At 42.6% G+C, this 21,701-nt stretch overlaps 1 protein-coding gene across 1 annotated transcript; it reads right to left on the bottom strand.

Moving 5' to 3' along the window:
* Positions 1–404: 404 nt before the first annotated feature.
* Positions 405–21,344, bottom strand: LOC108889672 (homeobox protein aristaless-like 4). Its single transcript, XM_018686265.2, has 4 exons — positions 20,770–21,344; positions 9,446–9,765; positions 4,848–4,976; positions 405–4,327 (listed from the first exon to the last, which is right to left on the bottom strand). Exons 1-4 carry the CDS (start codon positions 21,146–21,148, stop codon positions 4,007–4,009), a joined length of 1,149 nt encoding a protein of 382 aa, XP_018541781.1. The 5' UTR covers positions 21,149–21,344; the 3' UTR covers positions 405–4,006.
* Between the last annotated feature and the right edge of the window lie 357 nt (positions 21,345–21,701).

The following is a 21,701-nucleotide window of genomic DNA, read 5'->3' as shown; positions in this document are numbered from 1 at the left end:
AATTAGCGTGATACTCTTGCGGGTTCTGCGATCTCATTTCAGCACTCGTGTCCCCTCAAAGGGACTGAAATGCAGGGGGATTTCAGAATGTGCCTGCAGGGATGACACAATATTTTGGCAGGGTGGGGCGATGTAATAAGACACAGCAAATTCATTGTTTTTTTAACACCAGCAGACAACTTATTCACAAGTTGTGGCCAACCATTGTCTTAAGCTTGGAAGGCTTCTCTTGAAACTGGAAGTGACTTGAGTGATCTCTAAATTCTCGTAGTATTGATTGTTTGGATGTCCCTCTGTACATTATGGTAACAGCTGCTCAGTGAGCAATCATCACAATAATCTCGGAAGAAATCGTGTGTGCACTACATTTTCTAACAGATTAAATGACAAATACTGATTCTGAATAGAAGTGCAATAACTTATTGTACTTTAATCACACACAAAATGTAACACAAGCATGAGTAAATTCATACACTCATTTCAAACGACAGCTTGAAGCCATAAAAACTGGAAAAAAAAAGCCTTTTGAAACTCGTAAGAATTACATATCAAGAAAAAAAAAACAATGTTCAAACACAACTTTTGAAATACAATTTTACCATGAATGCTCGATAAACTGTCTCACAAAATAAAACATAACATCTAAATAGTAACACTTCCAAGAATCTTATAACACTTCAATTCATTTTGCATGCACAAAAATGCACATGCACACAACAGCACACGTATTTATCATATATTTTCTCCTATACTGATTGCCTGACTTCAGTAGTATTAGAAAATGAGAAAAATGGCTGATGATGTCGTTACTCAGAGATGTTGAGAGTTGTGCAGCTTAGAGGAGGAAGAGGCAGATTTTGCTTTAACGGTTTTCAACAGGGTGATTAGAGAGTGTCTGTGGCTCCTGGTGGAGGAAGACTTGCTGATGTTTGAATCCAGGAATAAAGAAACGTAGTGAGTAGTGTGTAAACCTGAGCTAGTGAAAGCCAGTATGTCTGCACGCTGTGCAGAGGAGCAGTTCTACATCAAACCAACCAGAAGACAGACGGCCCTGTCTGTCCTGACACACAATACTGCAGCGCACAGCCTCCACATGGCTCAGCGTTAATTAAAAAGCCTTCCTGGGTTGGCCGTGCGGCTGTGCCTCGGACCCTGCGATGGGGGGGGGGGCAAGGGGTTGCAGCTTTCGGCCGGTGGACGTGGTGAAAGTGAACAACAGGAGAGAGAAGACAGTGCGACGTGTATGTGTGTGCTGAGGTGGGGGGAATCTTTGAAAGCAGAGCCATGACAGCTGAGGGGGAAGCATGTGTGAGGCATGTTTGTTTTGCATTTACCCCCTGAGCGCAGCTGTGTGCACTGTCCTTTTCCCAGAACACCGGAACACAGCAGACGCCCTCACGGCTCGCCCTCCGTCCAACCCCTCTACTAGAGCAAAGGGGGCCCCACGTCCACATTCGCAAAGGAGACCCTCTCAGTTTTGGGGCTGTGTGCTCTTTAGTCAGGATTATGCATATGCCTTGGATTTGGAGCGGAGAGTAAAACTGGATGTAATTTGGATGACTTCGGGGTGATCTGCTCTGCTGACAGGTTATAGCCTGCGCCCCGCTTCTTTTACCTGCCCAGAAGGACAGTGAATGTGGTTCAGTTTAGGGAATTAGCAATGGTTGCTCTGCCTGAAGGTGTACTACAGGGTATCAGGTTTTGCTTTTCAGAACCATGAAACCCTTTGTTATGCTTAAGGTCTAAATCAGGCCTTGCAAACAAAAGAAGAACATGCATAACCTCGTCTGTAAACCTCATCTTCTATTTCTGTCACAGGAGGAGGCAGTTACCAGGGAAAAAACGTGGTTTACTATTTGAATATTTAAATGACACGAAGATATGGATGTAAGGATATGATTTCAGCTCCGAGAGATGAGGCTGTTCCAGCTCAATTGGACCTCTTCTCCTCTCTTTCCACAGAGACACACAAACACTAGACATATTGTTCCAAGCATAGATGGAAATAAACAGGGAGTAAAGGCTGTAACATGATTCCTTGCACTGCTTTACCCTGACATGGGCTCAAATCTAACACTTAATCCACAGTCCCACTCTGAAACAAGACAGTTTTCTATCTGTAACTGTGACTGGATGAAGCTGTTTGAGGTTAATAGCACAGATGGCAGAAACCAGAGACTCAGAGACCAACCAGTACTTGATCCCAGGTCTTCTCTATGTCACTTAGTTTGTTGCAGTTATTTGATTAAACACCACTTTACTCTATGTGGGATCACACACTACCTGGGCATGACATAAATTAAAATACAGGATTAAGTAATAATGCAGGACACGGCTGATATCGCACTTAATCTGTGCAAAATCACAAATTCAGAAGTAATCAGATTACCAAAAAACAGATGACACGCAGTGAAGCTGGGAGTTTGGGGTACACGGTCACTCAAAAAGACTGGATATCGCTCATCAGCATCATTTAGACATGTTAGGTGTTTCTGGGATGAAGAGATGCATGTTGTTTGTGGTAAAATTGTCTCAAAATGGAGGATAAAGGCGATATTGAATTGTCTGTGGTGACATATCTTAACCTCTCTGCATTACTCTGGTCCGTGGCTTCCTTTGTTTGGTTTTGACAGAAATAATGAGAGAAAAAGAGAAAGAGATACAACATGTATGCCAGTGCTGCCATGTGCATGTACTGGTCAGCTTTGGCAGCCAAACACAGTCCGAGTTTGAGTCCAGAAAGGGCTGTTGAACACTGACATCCTTTCAGCGTTCAGTAGTGTCAACACACTCTGTGTAATCTCCACCAGCCGCCTCTGTTTCAAAGGTGGCGGCTTCTAGTTTCGCTGTTATTTCTGGCAGTTTGACTGACTAGTAGGCACTTCTCTCTCTGAAACTCCTGAGACTGGAAATGCAAAAGGGCACAGTCATGTCCACTCGGAGTCTGTCCTCCTGAAAACAGAGCTGGCTCTGTTTGGAGGCTGGCGCTCCCAGGCTCTTCAGCCCTGAGAGCAGCAGGCCTGCTGTGCCCCTCTCATACTCCCACATATACTTCCTCCTCCATCCCTTCCTCCCTCTCTCTCTCTGGCCATCAGCGGGCTGAGTCAGTGCAGCAGGTGGATCTCTCACTCTGACCGCACTAAAACAAACCACATTTCATCTGTTTGGGTTTTAAATGCTAAAGGGTAGAAGCACTTCTAAGTTCTGTAGTTACTGAAACACACACCCCAGAGGTGGTTATTTTAATGTTTGTGTTGGATGTCAGAAGCCTCATAATGTGTCCGATAAGCTGGATATAAACAGTTTTCTGTAGCTTTATCTTAGCATCAGCATGACTTACAGTAAGTGAAGCATGCGCTAATGCTAATAAAGATTGCCTTAGAATAATATGTACATGGCAAATAACAACTAAATTTGAGATCAATTTCAGTTTTTTAAGGATGCTTGCTGAACTATTTGTCAAATCAAAACCAGCAACAAAATCACTGGAGGGGAAAAATGCAATAACACTCAAAATTTAAATAACATGGTACAAATAAAACAGCACCTGAACAAATAACTATAATGAAAGCACTGTACAAACAGAATTTCCTGTCTTTTAGCAAATAAGTGCATGGATTTAGTTTGAAATTCTTAAACTTTTACCAACATTTTCTTTTGCCTATCGTCAGTAACACACTGCAATTCCTGTTATACAGTACAGCATCACCTCCCGCCGTGCTTTCCACAGAGTTCACTCGCCGACTGTGGTTGCTTTTCTCCCACCAGAGGGGTTGAGAAACGTGGCAGTGCCATGCCACTTATCTTACCAAATCTCTTGTTGTTTTCTCTTGGAGTAATCTTCAACCATCCGTGTATTTGCATAATTATTTTTATTGCAACATTTATAAAGGTAGTCATTGTTGCCTTTAGAATTTCTAATTTTAGTGCCCCCTCACACCATGCAGGGGTTTGTTTAGACATTACAGGGGTCAACGAGGTCCCCCATCCGGCACATATCAGCACATCATGTCGCCCAAGATATGGCTGCACTGTGCTCTTTGGCCTTCATGCGTAAAGCGGCGATACTGGAAGACTTGCGGTCCGGGTCCATGTTGAGATCGTACGTGTTGATGCCTGCAGCCATGCCAGGAGATCCTCCGAACAGGCTGCCCATGTGGGCCTGTCCCACGTGACCTCCGGGGCTCGGTACACCCAGAAAATCAGAGACCCCGCTGGCAGAGTGGGGGTGAGGGGTCATACAGGGAGTCACAGTGTCGCAGGGAACAACACAGCCCGGCACAGGAGACGCTGCGCTGCTGCCGCCGATCCAAGAGGGGTTCTGAATCTGAAATATTGATGAAGAATCAATATTGTTAAAGAGGCACACTTCTCTGAGCTCATTGAGTTTTCAATGCATCCTGGCAGAAATTAAAAGACCGTACTGGTCATTTAACCCATTAACTACAACTTGTGTATATGCTGGATTACTGCAGGCAGGTATCAAGATTTTTAGATTGATTTCCTGTGTTTCAGTTTCTGTTTTGTTTCAGTGCACAGTTGAAAACCTTCCTTGTTGGTGCATTCAGAAGCAGAAAAACCACAAATGATCTTTTTTTTACACTTTGGTTTTTGTACGGCTTAGACCAATGAGGTATGATGTAGGAATTCGTGACCTTCAAAGGTGCTGGGAGGCAGATTTTGTTGCCTGTGGACAAGGCCAAGCTAACAGTTTTAGTCTTTATGCTAAGCTAAGTCTCTAACCTCATATTTAGGGTATAAATAAAGCAGTGGTATTGATGTTCTCACTTTCATACTCTGTCTTGTCTTCCTAGAATATATGTTAATGGGCTAAAAAAATCCTGTACCTGTGCATAGTTCTCAGGACGTGTCAGAAGAGGCAGCTCATAAGCTGTTGAGAAGTGTGTTCGGACCTGCTGCATCTGACCAAAACGCTCCCTCTTCCTCCATTTCGCCCTTCGGTTCTGGAACCACACCTGCAGAGTGACATTGTGCAGATGTTAGAAAACAGGCAGCATCGTTTCTTTTCCGAGAGGACAAAGGATTGTTACCTTCATCTTGCACAGTATCCAGAGAAACGGAGAAAATGGTGTATTCATGCACACCTAAACTCTTAGCAGGAACTTTCCCCCTCAAATGTGAAGGAAATACTTCTCTGTAGATACAAATCTAAGTTTCCCTTAAAAACGGGAAAATGATCCCATGCAGTTCTGCCAAAAGACTGAGAGGGTGAATATCAAAAATGATATCTGTAGCACATCATCCTGTGCAGTTTAAAGACACAGAGGGAGGGGAAGTAGCTTGTAAACAGTTTGTTGCAGCCTTTCGCTTCACATGAGGCTCCACAACAAAATGTAAACAGATCTCGTCCGTCTCACCTCTGACGAGCAGGGCGCTTCAAGTCATGACTGATGTTTTCTGGATTCATTTTTGACGTCTAAAGCTGACACTGTTGTTTACTGAAAGCATTAGTGTGTTTGAGTTACCATCGGAGTGTGTGAAAGTCGCCTAAATACATTCGTCTTTAATGGACTTTAGACGTCACCTTTAAAGGTTTGTTATACAACTCTTCACTGATCTGGTTGTAACTACCTGACTCAACTGATTATGGGACAAATTTAGCAACATAAACTTTTTCTGTCTGACTTGTCCCAGATATGATTCTTATCGTATTTCTTTCATCCGTTCTTCACTGTAAACCTATGGAGGAGATATGGGAAATTGAAACATGAGATGGGATTATAACTGGGGTTTGTTTGCATTTTCCTTTTTAATTTCCTGAGGCCTAAAGCTCCGGCTTTGAGATGCTGTCTCCTTCTAAATTAAAGAAGCACACAGACCAGAGGGCGTAATCCTCCTTTCCTTGATGTTTTCATACATCTTCCTTTGCACTGTCTCACTCAGAATCTACAGCCCGGCACAAGATCACTGTGTTTCTCTGTAAAAAAATAATAATGCTACCTCGTGTTTAGTGACTCTTGAGAGGAGAAGAAAACAGGCTTGATATTTTCCTTTGAATAGAAACATTTGAATGACTTGGTTTTGCCCATCAGACCATGTTTTGGAACGACCTCCCAGTTTTAATATTTAGTAAATTTCTGGTTTTTCAGATCAGTGTTAGGTTTCTTTGTAAACAATCTTAGTATCACTGACATTGAAGTTGACTCTTAAAGACCGTGACCAAGTGATAAACCCTGCCATAACCATGTTGTTGTTTCATTTTAAATCAACTGGAAGTGGTAAAGGCGTCCCCAGAGTTTAAGCTGACCACATGGTTTCCTGACTTTATCAGATGTTTAGAGATATCTGACAGTGTTGATGAAAACTCAGGAAACAAATCCAATGGTTTAAAAATGAAAAAAATCTGTTTCCAAATATCAAAATGTCTAAATTTCCATAACTTTTCTACATTTTTAAAGCAAATTGAAATCATGAAACCAGGTTCAGGAGAAGGTGTTTTTTGTGTACACTGCAGATTTTTCATCATATAAAATCATCTAAAAATTCACTAAAACATATTGGTTCAGTCCTCATTCTCAGGTGAGAGCGTTGTCATTAAATGATGTTTGTGAGGTGTCTGTACGTCTCAATATACAGTGTCACCAGCACCTCTGCTGTTTGCCGAGTCTGTTGGCTATTATACAGCGAGGACATATTTTTGTGTTGCACACACTGCATCCTGACAGTAATTGGTAAAGACCTTGACAGCTTAAGTAGCTGGCGGACTTTCAATGAGGCTTTATTTATGTTACAGCCCCAGAGAGAAAGAGCAGAGAAATGCCAAACTGGCCCCAGCAGGAGAGCTGTATGGGGCTCAAAACACTTTGAAGTGAGAGAGCGGCTCAGAGGATTGGTAACCCGCCTCTGCTGTCACTCATGTCAGCTTCCATACCCAAGGAAAAAGAAATCCAAGGCTGAGCCTGGCTTCGGTTTCCCAACACCCCCCAAAGTACTAATAATATCATGGTAACACCTCTGACCAGTGTTGTTGTTCATTAAATGTAAGTTTGTTCCTTTTTCCCCAAAAGTCCTAAACCACATAATTTCTTATTTCCTGTGTCAATTAAAGGTAAACCCAGGACACTGGTGGACTGATTCAAAAAGAAATCAGACCAGAGAATCTGATATCTGCTTCTAATAGACTAATAGAGTTGGTATATGAAAGTTTCAGATATCAGAAACCTCCCACTTGTCATTTTCAAGATGTGTTAACAGCTTAAATTTCATGCTTGTCATCTCCACTCTCTATGAAATAAGTTACATATTTAATCGTCGATCTGACTGGGGCTGCCACTGACTTTTTTCCTCCTAGACGACTCTGACAGATATTTCCTCGATCATTGTTTTGTCCATAAAATGTCACAACATAATAAAAAAAAAAGAGCATCACAGTTTCCCAGAGCCTGAGGTGACATCTGTAGATTGTTGTTTTGTTCAACTAACAGGCCAAAAACAGAAAGGTTTCTGTTTAGCATCACACAAGACAAATAAAAGAAGCTAATTCTTTTATTAAATTCAATTATGAAGCTGAAACCAGGGAAGATTTGGCATTTTTGCTTGTGAAATTACTTCATTTGATTATCAAGTTAGTTCCTTTTTTTCTGTTAAATTCAGCCAATAGATCTGACAGACGGTTTTGGTCGCCTGACTTACAGTATAAGTACATTCAAGTGTATTTTCTGTTGGTTCAGTTCACTTTATTTATTTATAAAATCATGGAAATATCTTTGTACTTCTTCAGGACTGATTCTCTGTGTCCTTCACTTGGTCAAATCAGACTTTCCTGCTATTTCACCCTCCGTTGACTGGATCTATAAACTCATACTGACACCTGTGTTTGCCTGGTGAACTCCACACGTCAGATGCCATCTCGGCTCTCGGAGCTCTCTGGACTAACAGAAAAAATGGCAAATCTGAGAGATGTGATGTTTTTGAAACCCCCGACCCTTGACCCCTGACCTCCCCGTGTATCTGTAGTGCATATGACTCAGATCTGAACTTACTTTCTCCCTTTGAAACCGAGATACTGAAAAAGCAAACAACTCCAGACCCGTATGTTTTTTAACTGAAAGCTGTTTTTCTTGTGTGTGTGTGAGAGCCATCAATGAGGTATAACATCACACTCCTCAGAATTATACACTCTTAACCTTTTTTGAGTTCTTGCATTGAAGAGAAAAATGCTTGTAAATTTAAAAACTTTTCAGCAGCAGTGAAGGTTTATTCTGCTTTTTTTTTTCCCTCAGTCCAGACGCAGAATTCATGAGCTGTGAGCCCTTTTGTGTGTGACTGACCTGAGTAGAGTACAGAGCCCTGTTCTCTGACTGACAAGGCATCTCGCGTCTTTTATCTTTTTTAACTTGAGTGTTTAAGAGGGCCACTGGGAGAGCCGAGGGCTGTAAAGCTGCGTCCATCTGAAGCAGGCAGATCTGCGATAGCATGAGCAGCAGAGCGGAGCAGCATACCTTCAGAGACTCAGGGTTGAGTTATAACCCTGTGGCTGCTCAGACTTCCTGTGTTTCACTGCGGAGCTTTTCTGGTCGTGTACGAGATTGGTTTTAATCTCATCCCACGTACACCGCTGGCACTCAGCACAAATGCAGCCAATATATTGTGTGTTTGCATTAGTTTTAGCTGGAAACTGGAGTGCGCCACATGCCTCAAAAATGCTCCGAACACAGATACGGCTTGTAATATCAATCGCTGACTTGCCTAAAGCCCATGGGAAGGGTTTCACACCTACCCTGGAGACCACAGCAGGGACACATTCTTGTCTGGACAGGATGTTAATGAAAGAAAAACACAGAAAATCCAGGGGCTTTGGTCGTCCATGGCGCACACGTACATACACATACACCACACACAGACAGGGATGGTGGAGGTCTCTGTCTCTGCTCACCGGTGTTGGAATGCGTTACAGCAGTTCTTACCGGTTTGCATGCAAATCAGGCCAGAGGGTCACTGGTGCTGTACACCTCAGGCTCGACTAACACCAGCTGAACTGAATTCAGCTCTGAAGAAAAAAAAAAAAAAAGGCCACTGAGACGATCCCACAGAAACACAGCAGAGAGGAACGAGTCTCCTCACATGCTGATGAAAGCCTGCTCTCCTAGAACTGCACATATGAGGCCCAGGCAGCTCAAACCTCAGCCCCCTGGGCCCCCTGGCCTCTGCTAGCTCCCTCTCCCCCACTCTCTCTCCCCGACTCCCACATTACCAGATAAATCTCTCATGTTGTTCTGTGAGTGACGTTATCTCTGCAGAGCTGCAGATGTTGAAAGATGCATGAGGTTGTGTTGTTTAAACATTGTCTGTTCTGTGATGAAGAACTCTTCTTCTTTTAACCTATTGATAGGCGTTGCAACCTGTAGGCTGTTACTATAAATCTATTATTAGAAATCTCATATGTTTAATTTCTCCTTAAGCACTTGTTGACTTCCTGCTTTACCTGCACACGAGCCTCAGTCAGGTCAGTCCTCAGTGCGAGCTGCTCCCGAGCGTAAACGTCAGGGTAGTGCGTCTTCTGGAAAACCTTTTCCAGCTCCTCCAGCTGGTAGCTCGTGAAGGTCGTGCGGTTACGTCTCTTCTTGCCTTTGTTGCTCTCGCCGCCATCGGCCTTGTCCATAGGACTCGCTAAGTCTGTGCCTGGCAGCCTGTCAGAGGCCGCTTTGACACCTTGGTCCTTCACAGCCAGGTAGCTGGTGTCCATTCCAGGTGGGTCGGAGTCCGGGGCCAATTCAGAGTCTGTCAGACCTGAGCTGTCTTTACCTACAGAGACAGGGAGGAAATGAAGAATGTTAGAAGAGGTTTATGTTTTTATAATTTTTTCAGGAACAGGAGGATGGAATTAAAATGGATGTTTGTGAATTAGTTACCCTCTGTCTGACAAAGATCGTGAAAACAAAGTATGAAAGTCATTACAAGCAAAAAGTAGTGTTATAACTTGGTCTGTCACTTTAAGTGGACAGCATATAAAAGCACGATAAGATAAATGCACATTATGATCTACTGCTATCCTTAAAGATTTAGGCTGCACTGCACAGTTTGATTTAAGTCGTGTGTGGATTCTCCAGATGAATAAAGACAGTGAAGTACAAGAGGGACACTGTTAATATTCAGACTTCAAAGATCCTCAGCTTGTAGTGCCTCATTCAAACTATTGAAACTGACTTGTTGCAGCACTTTTTCGGACACTTTTCTTTCGGAAAACCTTTGAAAAACAGTTTTAGAACGTCTGGCACGTTCACCCAGAAACGCACCTTTAATTCATAAAACGTTAACCCATAAGCAGCAACATTTACCACGGTGGTCTTTTACAGCTTTCTAGAACAACCTTGGTTATAAATCCGACAACTTCACCCAATGTGCTCTTATTGGAAAATGAGATATATTTTAAAATTTATGCCAGTACCTTCAAAAAATAAACCAAAAAGTTTTACTGAGCCACTATTCTACCAAACTTCTGGCAGTATACTCATAAGCGATGATTTATTGGTTGGATCAGTGTAATAACTCATTGGGTGTGATTAGGGTGGAACAAAGGAATTTCTTGCTCTTTGTGAGGAAATTCTGTCACAGTTGTGAAATCTGTTGGCGTGTAGTTCTGAGTATGTGTGTTTTGATTTGTTTGTCTATCTGCCCGTGTAATTTATTGGACGGCCTGGATCACTGGCTGCTTACAGGATCTAGTTGTAGTCTGTAGATCATTCTGCGATGTGCTGGAGAGCAGACACCCCGGCTATAATTCGAGACTGACAGAAAGTTGCAGCTTTTTTTTTTTTTTTTAACTACATACCCTCCCCAACCATCCACAACCTCTGTCTCACACACACACACACACACACACCACTCTCTCCTTCTCGCTCTCCCACTCAGACTCCAGTTTACGAGTCTTGCATGTGGTTGAGGTCTTATCATCTGACTGCAAAGTCACCTGGCAACAAGACTGTCGCAATTCATTTGCTGGGGAGTCGTTTCTAACTGTGCAAAGATGAGGAAGAGCCTCCTCTGTGCTCTCTCTGTCACACGCACACTTGCTTTCTTCATGGCTGCAGCTTAACTGTAAAACCTCAGGCAGCTCTGATCATAAATTTCCACAGTTGTGTCTCTGCCAGTGTTCTTGTCTAAGCTGGCAGCTCTTTTCGCCACGCTCCTGCCCGTCACTGGACGAGCCAGTTTGAGCAGACATCTTTGGATTAATACACATTCCCGTCGTGGACGAGTGTGTATAGGACGTGCTTCCAGGCCTGTGGGTGTACGCTCTCCCCCTCCACAGCGCTGCACCTTCCCGCCCCTCGACACCATCTGAGGTGAAGTTATTTTCAGGAGCGAGGACGTCTCTGCTCATCTGCCCGTCCTGCGATTTGTCAGGTTAGAACCAGGACGAGTGTATTCATCTGAGCTCCGTGTGCAATTCACAGAACTCAGTCAGCACAGAGGATCTCTCTCTCTCTCTCTCACACACACACACACACAGTCACCCTCAACTCAGAGCCATGTTGGGTAATGACTGCAAGGCGACGTGAATGGATAGCCTGCCATACACACTGTCACAGACACATGCACAAAAGTGTGAATTTCTAGTGCATCGTTTTTTCAACAGTTTAAGACTTTGCAGGGTAAGAGATGCATTTTAAAGCCAAGACATCTCCAATGTAGACATGATTTAGTTTGGAAATTAAACAGTGACATACATCTCTGCGTCCAGTCTTAGTCTTGTGTTGTGTAGTGTAGTTTTTTGTCTACTCTGGTCTTGCGGTGCTGGGTTACTGAACTGATTTATTCAGCAATGTGAGCTCCCACTTTGTCTTTTTGTTAAGTAGATTTGTTTTATTTTATTGATTCTGATTTGGTTCTATACAAACAATACAAAAATGACTAAGACATAGAAAAAGAGATCAGGTTAGTTTATATTGATCTGTATCTGTATTGTTAAGGACTTTTATGGCTTTATTGAGGACTGATTGTTAAGATATGTCATGAAATGAAATTTGTGTTAGTGCGGTTAGATCTGAGTTTTGATACCAGCATCAAATACTGTTTTTGATTCTCTACTTTGAGGAAAATATCTAACAAAAGAAAATATTGGCTAAATTTAAAGTTAAATAACCAACTGTCAGATCAACAATAAGCAAAGAAGAGTACGAATGTGGAAAAAGCTTTCAGTACCAGCTTTTGCTATTTGACAGATTTTGATACTTGGAGCCACGGACACACTTTTGGTTTTGAGGTTTGTCTGCCAGCTCTTGGAGCAGCTCACAGTGCATGTATCTCAGTCAGATTTGGAGGAGTGGGAGGTCCTGGGAGATAAGTTGTGCATGCAGGAGCACAGTGCCACATGAAGCTGCTGTTTGATTTTATTCATCCTTGTGAGGAGAGAATAAACCCCCGCTGGTTTGGAGACCCCACACTGCACACAATGCAGATTTTGTAGGATGACAGTGCATCAGACCAGATGCAGCTCAGCCCTGCGAGATCCGATGATCAATGGGGCTCTGGTTTCTGAGATGTTTGCCTAACAGTGCTGGAAATAGACTCGGTGCTGAGGAGCCATGTTTTGGAGGCAGCCAGCTTGCCGGGGGTCACGACGCCCGCAACATTGCCTCGCTGTCCATGACGAACACATCCTGTTAGGCTTGAAGGGAGCAAATGGGTTTTATCCCACCATAAATACTCTGGAGTTATTTCATCATATTTCCCTGGCCGGCACCCACAGGCCCCACAAGGCAAGAGCTGTCAGACTGTTTGAAATCATGAGGCCTCTCGCTGATCAAAGGCCATTGTTTATATCGCATGTCATTGATGTTTTTTTGGCAGGAGTGGGATATTGTGACAATCTCCTGCTTGTTATCCATGCGATCTGCTGTAGCTGTAGGCTCCCCGGCACTGCCCAAGGTGGACAGCGATGGGACCTCCTGCAGAGAGCACCATATGTATGATGAACATAAGAAAGTCTTGCAAACAAAGCCTGTCAGGATATAATCTCTGCGGAAAGACGGAAGAGAGGCAGGAAGGAGTGACTGCGAAAAACATATGCTGCATCCAAACCTCTATCTCAGTGTTCATGAGTACAATCGGCTTCTTCTTCCATTACACAAAAGACAATTTCAGCTTACACCTGCACTTCTGCATGTTGTGTCTGTGTCCCAACAACAATCCAGCAAACTCACAAACCAAAATTCCTTCTTTTCTTTTCAGATGAATATGCCATGCAAAATGTTTTGAGTTGCAACCACAGAATGTTCTATTTTCGCTGCAGTGGGTCCAACAGTCAGCATCTGTTCCAATTACTGTGCACGGAGACGAGAGGAGAGTCTGCAGCTCTGTGTGGTGGGCACAGAGAAAGTTCTGCAAAAACTTAAATACACAGAAAGTTCTTCAGAACGAGCTGAGGAGTGATTTACAGTTTATCTCGTTTATATTTCCACCTGACGACCGAACAACACCAGTTTGTATACAAGTCTTAATTTTCACATGCAGCAGTTTAGTATTTATGTCACTGTTGGCAGCGATATCAAAATCACTTCCACCGCTCCTCTTTTTTAATACTATAAGTTTTCTTGTGGATATCAGCACCAGAGTGATGTTCTCGAGGGTCAGACAGTCGGCGCAGACAGCCATTAATTCACAGTTAAAAACGAGGGGGCGACATCAAAGTGGAATTTAACTGGCTGTAAAGCGACAGGGCACCATCCCTGCCTCTTTATTGACGGGGATGACTGGGGTCAGCTCACGGCGTTAAGAGGAAACACCATAAATTACACACCACACGGCGACTGAGCAAGATTAACAACATGTTGATCAAACTGGAAAGGAAATATCCGAAACAGAGGGAGGACGTAAACAGTGGAGAGAGAGAAAGAAAAGAGATGAGGGGATGGAAAATAAGAGAAAGTACACTTTGTCTAACTAAATGCAGAGAACAGAGGAAAGGAAATGTGTGAGTAAAGTATTTGTTTTCTGGGGGTTTGTTTCGCTGACTTAAAATATGGATTGGGATGTAACATGGAGCTTTGAACAGAGGATAACTCCTAAGTCTTGTTTGGCTGCAGAGACAGAGGCAGGCTGAGACACTGATGCTGTGTGGGCCGGACAATCGAGCCAAGACAAGAATGATGTGACACATACAACATACAGAGTTATCTATTAATTGATTCCCTTTGGTTTTGTTTCACATGTCTGACTCCATAAAGTACAAACCCACTGAAGATCATTTATAGAAATTAGGCACAGTTTTAGGCACTTGATTGTTATTTTATTTTTATTTTCTGTTAAAGTAGTTAAAGGTAGCTTCATCTTATTCCACTACAACATAAAAGAATCAGTTTTCGTGCGAATGCGTTTTAAAAACTAATTGAATCGTGTCTAAATAGCATTTTTATTTTTGAAACTTTAGGTACATTTAGTCGATAATGCTTTTGTACTTATACCTAAAGCTTTTAGTTGCAACAGAATATTTTTATTTTGTGGAATTGCCACGTAGCAGATTTTTTGGCCACTTGGTGGCAGCAGAAACAAGTCATTACCTTTGAAGTTGATTTGGTTAAACAGCTACTTATTTTACACATCCAGCAGTTACAGAGGAACACTGTCATTTATTTTGAGCCATGTTTGAGGCCAGCTGGCAAATCTAAGTGCAGTGTTCACTGTGTTTTAGCTCTGTTTTTGGTCTCCACCAGCTCCCGAGGGAAATATCTGGCTCCACTGTGTTCACCAGCTAGTCTCTAACTGCGCCTGTCCACCGTTTGTTGTGGAGCAGGTAAAACTTTTACAGAGCTTTTTGCTAAAAACAGCTGCATGCTGTGGCTTAAACCACGCTATGAGAGCAATGAAAATGGCCCAGGCAGCTAAACAAAGAGCCAAAACTCCCAGTAAAGCTCTGTGCAGCTGAAGGGAGCTGTATTTGCAGATGATCACACTCTGTGGGTTCATCAGTATGAACAACCCATTTCACACTATAACGTTTTACTTTTTCCTCCACTGCTGAGGACGCAGTCTTCAGTTTCTCAGACCTGCTGCTCTTGAAATCTAACCTTGTCTCTTTTGGAAGTTCAAATAACACGACTATGAATAGCATGACACTGTACTTGCTTGGCCTGGTGTCAGGTGCATTCATCAAAACATTTTGGGACAATACACACACACACACACACACACACATTGCCCATAGACACAATGCATTTTGCACGCCACTGCAGCCGATGCGTCTTCCAGACAGAACCTCAGCAGATATCAGGCTTTTACTTTTTTTAACAGAAACTTTTCTCTTGTGGCCGTGTGATAGGTAGCCATTCACTTTGAAATTCAATGCTTCTGACCGAGCAGAGCGATTATCTAGTTCAGCAGGCTGTGCACAAATTCACAGACTACGACAAAAAAAATCCATAAAGTCTAAGTCTGATAAATCACCTCTCACACACTCTTTGTCTTCCTCGCACTCTCCCCCTCTGTGTCTCTCTCCCTCCCACCAACTCTCTTCCAAATGTTTCTCTCAGACCTTGGAGCAAAACAGAATTTCCTTCATCTTATGTTTTTGTTGTCCGATCGAAAGAGAACATTCCTTCTGAGTGGGAAAAACTTGCTAGAGTACATTTTTGTGTGCACGCACATAAAATGAAAAATACTTTGCTGGCAAACTGGCTTAGCAACACGCACGATCACTTCTTCTTAACCGAGGATTCAGGGTCTGAATATTCAAACAGCCGACATCGACCAGCCACTGCTGTAGCTTTCTGTTCGCTACAAATGTCTGACAACAGAAACACAACAGCTCAGTCAACAACAAAATCTTATTAAATGATCGTTGTGTTAAGGCCTGTCTGTTCACTCAAACACAGGCCCTGGAAATGCAGTAGGTTTGTAAAGTTTTACAACAAAACATAAAGTATGTAGGCCTACCTGTGAAATTAAACTGCACAGTAAAAACACCAGCCCCTGTCTGTATCACATAATAAATACTGAACAACCAACCAGTCAGAAATACTAAAGTAGCTGCTTTAAATTGCGTCACTGAGGTCAGTTTTTACTCTACCTGTGTTTGTTTTTAGCTGAAATATATTCTACTTTAAGCGTTCAAGCAACTAATTATTTGACTTTTCACAAACTTTTCCTAAAAAATAGAAATCATGCAGTACCTTTGAAATGTTGGTTTTTGACACATCGGTGAAGTCATGTGACTGTGCACAAGGAAATGACAACTTAAAAAAAAAATGCCATGAAAATCCTTCAGTGTGTTATCTGAAGAGATTCGGTCCAGTGTTGTTGAGAATGTACAAAAGAATTATTCGGCCTTGTAAGGAAAATGTATTACAGAAATTCAAATCTAACAATAAAGTCACCTTACTACACCCATATACAACAGATAAAAAAAATAAAAATCCTGATTTGCAGTCTTGGTTCAGTCCTCCACAGTTGGTTCTGTATCAGAGTTCAGTTTACATGAAGCGGTGACGAAGAGACCAAAGGAAGTCCTGGACCGCATGAACCTCTTTTTGCCCTGCTGCTCTCACTCGGCCATGCAAACTGAGCCTAATGTAAATTGCCCCGCCAAACCTTAAGCTAAATGGTAAAATGATCCTGAGTCCTTGTCACCTCCACTCATGTCATTGACTCACTGAAGTGTGCCTCAGTTGTCTGGGCTGCGTGGCTGGTTCCCATTACTCCCTGCTCGAACCAATCAGTGCAGACGGCCATTACGAGAGGCTGAGATGGTCGCGTTGGGTCAGAGATGGTCGAGGGAACAAAATGGGCAGACGACGAGATCTTCATTTTAGAGTGGCAAAAGACAAACCCAATCTGAGTGTTGGTCACAGTGGATATAACTGTCTTCCACTGCTTCTGCAGGGAATGAAATATTTACACTTACAAGGCAGCAGAACTGGATCGAATTCTCGCTTTGCCCAAAAAACATAACTCATGGTTTAAGCTGGAGTTAACTGCAGCCTTTTATGTCTTCAAATTACACCAGCAGTGTGTGTTACATCTCAGTCGCTGTAAAAGACTAAAAAATGATAAAAGGCACGATCCCACTGTAATTAGTTAACACCCGTGCAACAACAAAATAACATCTTTTGTCTTATTGCTGTAGTTAAATATTTACTGTGTAAAACTGGACTCCAAATGTTGCGGGGAGCTCTGCTGTGACACCAGAGAGTTTCAAATGGGGGTTTCGAATGGATTTTCTCTGCTGTGTGTGCGCGGGGGGAACTCGGCCTCCTCTCCAAACACACAAGGGCAGGAAAGCCGAGCTAAAGGTCAGACACTGAGAGAAGACACGGACATATCAAAAGAGGAAGTGTGTTGTCTCTGGAGCTTCACAAAGACGTGTAGGTGGCTGCTTTAGGACCATAGAGTGACTGACTGACTCATTCTCAGGGCCTTATTTTTTCCATCCAGCAGCTCCCTCTCCAATTTAACAGTTATTACACGGACACAGTAAATGAATACATTTGTGTATTTTGTCTTTCTTCGGTTTCTTCTCCTCCTAAAACACATATCTTTCTATTTCATGCAACATTTAGAGAGAGATATTGTAATTTACTACATTTAATTGACAGCTCTAGTTACTACTCAAATTCCTGATCAATATTTAACATGAAAAATATATAATCTCTTGTATTTTATGTTGCAATGATATAGATTGAACTAAGTATTATTTAAAATAAATAAAACTGAAACAGCAACATTAAATTCTGGGGGCCTTTCTACACGATGAATAATAATAATAATACTCGAATTCAAAGCTTTTACTTTTACTCAACCAGTCTTACATGGTTGTTTTTCTACTTGAACCTGAGGAAACACTTCTTATCTGCTGATGTGTATTTTTATTTTGTCAGTCGTGGTTGTAAAGCAGCCTACACAGTCTTTCCTGCTCTGTCCACATTCTCACACACATTTTCTCTCAGTTTTAGTCTTCTGCTGAAAGTTGTCCACGCTCCAAGAGCTGCCTTGTTGATTTCATGTAACAACATGATTGGCAGTGAGCTGGGTAAAAACAATAGAACTGTGTTTGTAGTGACTCTAATGTATGTAAATGTTTATTAGACTGCTATGCTGTCTTCTGTCAGCCAAGAATATCTCAGCTCTGACTGGCAGCTTCAGACAGCTCTGAGACCAGTCATCACGTCACCTTTGACTGAACAGGATCAAGCCACAAATTATAACAACAAAGCAAATCTCTGACAATTTGAAACTATACCCAGCAATGGTGTAAAATACAGGTTTGATAAAAGAAATGAGCCAGGGAGTAAAACACTCCAGCATTTTCCAATAAAAACATCAGGAATCATTTATCATTTTTCTCCTCAGCATATTTTACTGCTGCCTTCAATTTATGTCCAGTCAGTGGAGAAGCAACAAGTCAGTAAAGAGATGGGTTAACTAGGACCTGCAGTCAGTCAGAAACCAGTCTCAACGGATTTCCATCTAATATTTACAGTATTTTATCTTAGTTGACCTATGAATGCGACTGTATCTGCATCATGAGAATTAATTACGTTGCAGCTAAAACATAAATTGTACAGATGTAAAAGCGGGATCTTTGGGGTCTGAGGTCACTGAGCAGAGACACAGAGAAGTTTGACATCTGAGTCGCATTAATGCCAGAACTCGCCGAGATGTTTTTTCCTCCATTCTTCAGTGTGAATCCGGTCATTACATGGTTAAGGCTCCTTCTTAGAAAAACACCAACGCCCGCGTTTGCGAGTAAAACTGACAACAGACACTGATACATGTCGCTGTAATGAAACTGATGGTGAAACTGAAACGAAAAGAAAACAAACACGAAACCAAAGAGAAACTGAGATGAGATTTGATGTAATTTAACAAACCAGTCCTCATCTGCAGGTGGAGCGAAAAATCTAAAATCTACGAAAGGAAGGAGCTGGAATTGGAGGGATAAAAAAAAAAAATTCGTTTGGACTAAAAAAGAGCAGTTTACTAATAACAGCCTTATAACTCTGACTTATTTACAACATAATATAACATTTTATTCCATCTGGATTTACCGGATCCATGTCAAGGTTAATAGGTAATAAAAATTTAACAGCCATTATAAAAGACCTGTATGAGCTCTGAAAAGATTGATCTCCGCCCTCCACATTTTGGAGCTGTGAAGGAGTTTTCAGCCGCAGGCCGATGTCCAGAAACTGTCAAAACATCCTCAAACTACTTCCACTAAACATCTCAGTGTAATGGTGATGGACAAGCGGCTCTGTAATTCAAACTGGATAAAAAAATCTGACTTCACGCGTTAAAGGACGAGATTCGCCTCGAGCGAAGGATTCTATTATTCGATTTACTTTTTTAAAAATTTTATTTCGTATCTTACTTTTTTTTTAATCGCAGTTCGCTCTTTTTGTGTTCACGTCGTTTACCGACCCTTTGAATTCAGCTGTAAAATGTCGTTTTACAGAAACCAGCTTCATCAAAAAGGAAACTCACGTTGTATATTTTTATTTGAACATATTTGGAAAATAAATATAGTTAAAAAAAACTCCAGTGAATTTCTTTATATCGAGATGAGATTTTCTACACTTTATCTGAAACTTTAACAAAGAAATTTACCACAGACATAACGATGAGGCGTGTTCCTGTGTTTGTTTGTTTGTTTGTTTGTTTGTCTGCTGATTTATGTCGCTTTGTGTTTTTCAAGTTGAACACAGTGAATTAAATTTGGATGAAAATGTAGAGAACATACTGTCATTACAGCAAATCTTCGTGTGTGTGTGTGTGTGTGTGTGTGTGTGTGTGTGTGTGTTCTTTATGAGCAGGGGTGAAGCCTGGTTCAGGGCAGTGCAGTTGAATTCAGTGTGAATTCAGCAGATTCCTCTCCTCAGATCTGACAGATCTCCATCCTCGGGTTTTATTTTGGTTTCGTGTGTTTCAGATTTTGGTTAAAAATGTTTTCAGGAGAAAAAAAAAAGGGATGAATGCTGCTTCAAAGTGGCCGCCTGCCTAATGAGGGTCAAAGTTTTATTTACACCCTCATCATTCACCCATTACAGCAGCGTCCCCACGCAATTAAATCTAATTGGAGCCAATCAGGCAGCGCAATGAAATGAAAATATTATCAGTTTGGAGCTCATTATTTGTGCCATCTGAAAACCTGTTAATTCAATTGTCCGACTCAGCTCCAATATTAAGGATTGTAATGCAGATTATCGCATTAAATGCGCCCTAATTTAATTTTGATGGCCAAAGGGACAATTTGATAGTCGGGAAGATTCCGCCTCTTCCCAACTGTGTTACGCACAGAACTGCTGGGCCGAGTCGCTGGGAGCTGGGATGTCCTGTGTAGCTGCTGCTGGAGAGAAAAGGCTGAAGATAAAACGAAGGAGTGTGACCTGTGCAAGAAACAGTTCTCCACTAAACACGGCAGATCTGAGATCTGTCCCTTCTCTCTAACGGAACCACAATGGCCAGTTTCTGCATCATGCATGTGCCATTATATCTTCCAAACCGCTCTGGAACAAGTGGAGTAAAGAGCGATGACTGACAGCTTTAACGTTTTCTGACCCCTGTGGTAAATGATCCGACACAAAAAGACGCAGCTCGGAGAAAACGTCCTGACACTGGAGCAGCTTTAGTCCCGTAGCCTGACTCTCATGATCGGCTTCATTTCTGTTGGTCTGTTTCACCACAGTTCATCAGGTTTATGATGAAAACAGCGAAACAACATCGAATCTGGACTCGTGTGTGTGTGTGTGTGTGTGTGTGTGTGTGTGTGTCGCCAAATTCACACTCATCTTAAAGTTTTTGTTCTCCACTCACCATAGCACGGGATGAGCGCTCCGTTGTGTCCTCTCTCCTGGTGCAGTTTGCCGTCCTCGGGGGGTGTTTTGCAGGGAGACCTCTGCATAAACAGGTGGTATTTACTGAAAGTGCCTTGCCCAGCTGCTGCTGCCGCTGCTGCTGCTGCTGCGGTGGCGGCATCCAATGACTGGCACTCAGGCTGGAAGGGGCTCCGGGACTTTTCTCCGTACGCCTGACCTTTGTTGGGCAGGAAGGCGGTGGGGCTGTATTTGGTGTCAGTGGCTGGGAATGTCCTAAAGTGGTCCGTCTGGTGATCCCTACCTTGCGCTGCAGAGGGGCTATAATATGAATCCATGGATGTCATATCGCTGTATGAAACGCAGGTCTCGGCGTTCATGCCTAAAAAAAAGTCAAGGGAAGAAAAATACCAAACTTTTCTCTCTCTCCCTCTCCCTCTCTTTCTCTCTCTCTCTCTCTTGGAAAGGGAAGCGCAGACACCCCTTCCTCTACCCTCTACATCATACAGATGAACACACACACACACACACACATATGCACATGCACACAGAGACTGCAGCGCACACCAGACCGCAGCTGGGTTTGGTTATGAAACGATTCAGATCTTTTCCAGGAACCACTATCGTTGACCAAACTCTCCAAAACTCCCCCCGCAGGTTTGAGGAGAGTTACACAAACCCGTCTTTCCTCAGAGGATGGGACTCAGAGCTCCTGGCTTCAGGACCTCTCCCAAGTGATTATGCTGATGACATGAACGAGTTAGGTCGCTTATTAGCTGAAAAAAGGAGGGGGGGCTGTGCAAAATAGGGGCGGGGGGCTTAACACATGACATTAATGTAATTTGGATATGAATATAGCCCATGAGTGATGGCACTGGGGCGGAGAGGGCACAATTTTACGCTTCATTCGCAATGGTTCATCAAGGGCAGCTC

This window comes from Lates calcarifer, linkage group LG2 (genome assembly GCF_001640805.2).
Source record: "Lates calcarifer isolate ASB-BC8 linkage group LG2, TLL_Latcal_v3, whole genome shotgun sequence".
Lineage (NCBI taxonomy): Eukaryota > Metazoa > Chordata > Actinopteri > Centropomidae > Lates > Lates calcarifer.
Note: the sequence above shows the minus strand (reverse complement) of the source record. Positions and strands in the feature narration are given on the sequence as shown.

Bases quoted from the DNA above. Each gene is read 5' to 3' on its own strand.
- LOC108889672 (XM_018686265.2), bottom strand. From the start codon at position 21,148: ATGAACGCCGAGACCTGCGTTTCATACAGCGATATGACATCCATGGAT. The intron at 9,766-20,769 runs GTGAGTGGAGAA...CTGTCTCTGTAG, and splicing joins AGCGCTCATCCCGTGCTATG to GTAAAGACAGCTCAGGTCTG. The intron at 4,977-9,445 runs GTAAAGCAGGAA...GTCACTCTGCAG, and splicing joins TGACTGAGGCTCGTGTGCAG to GTGTGGTTCCAGAACCGAAG.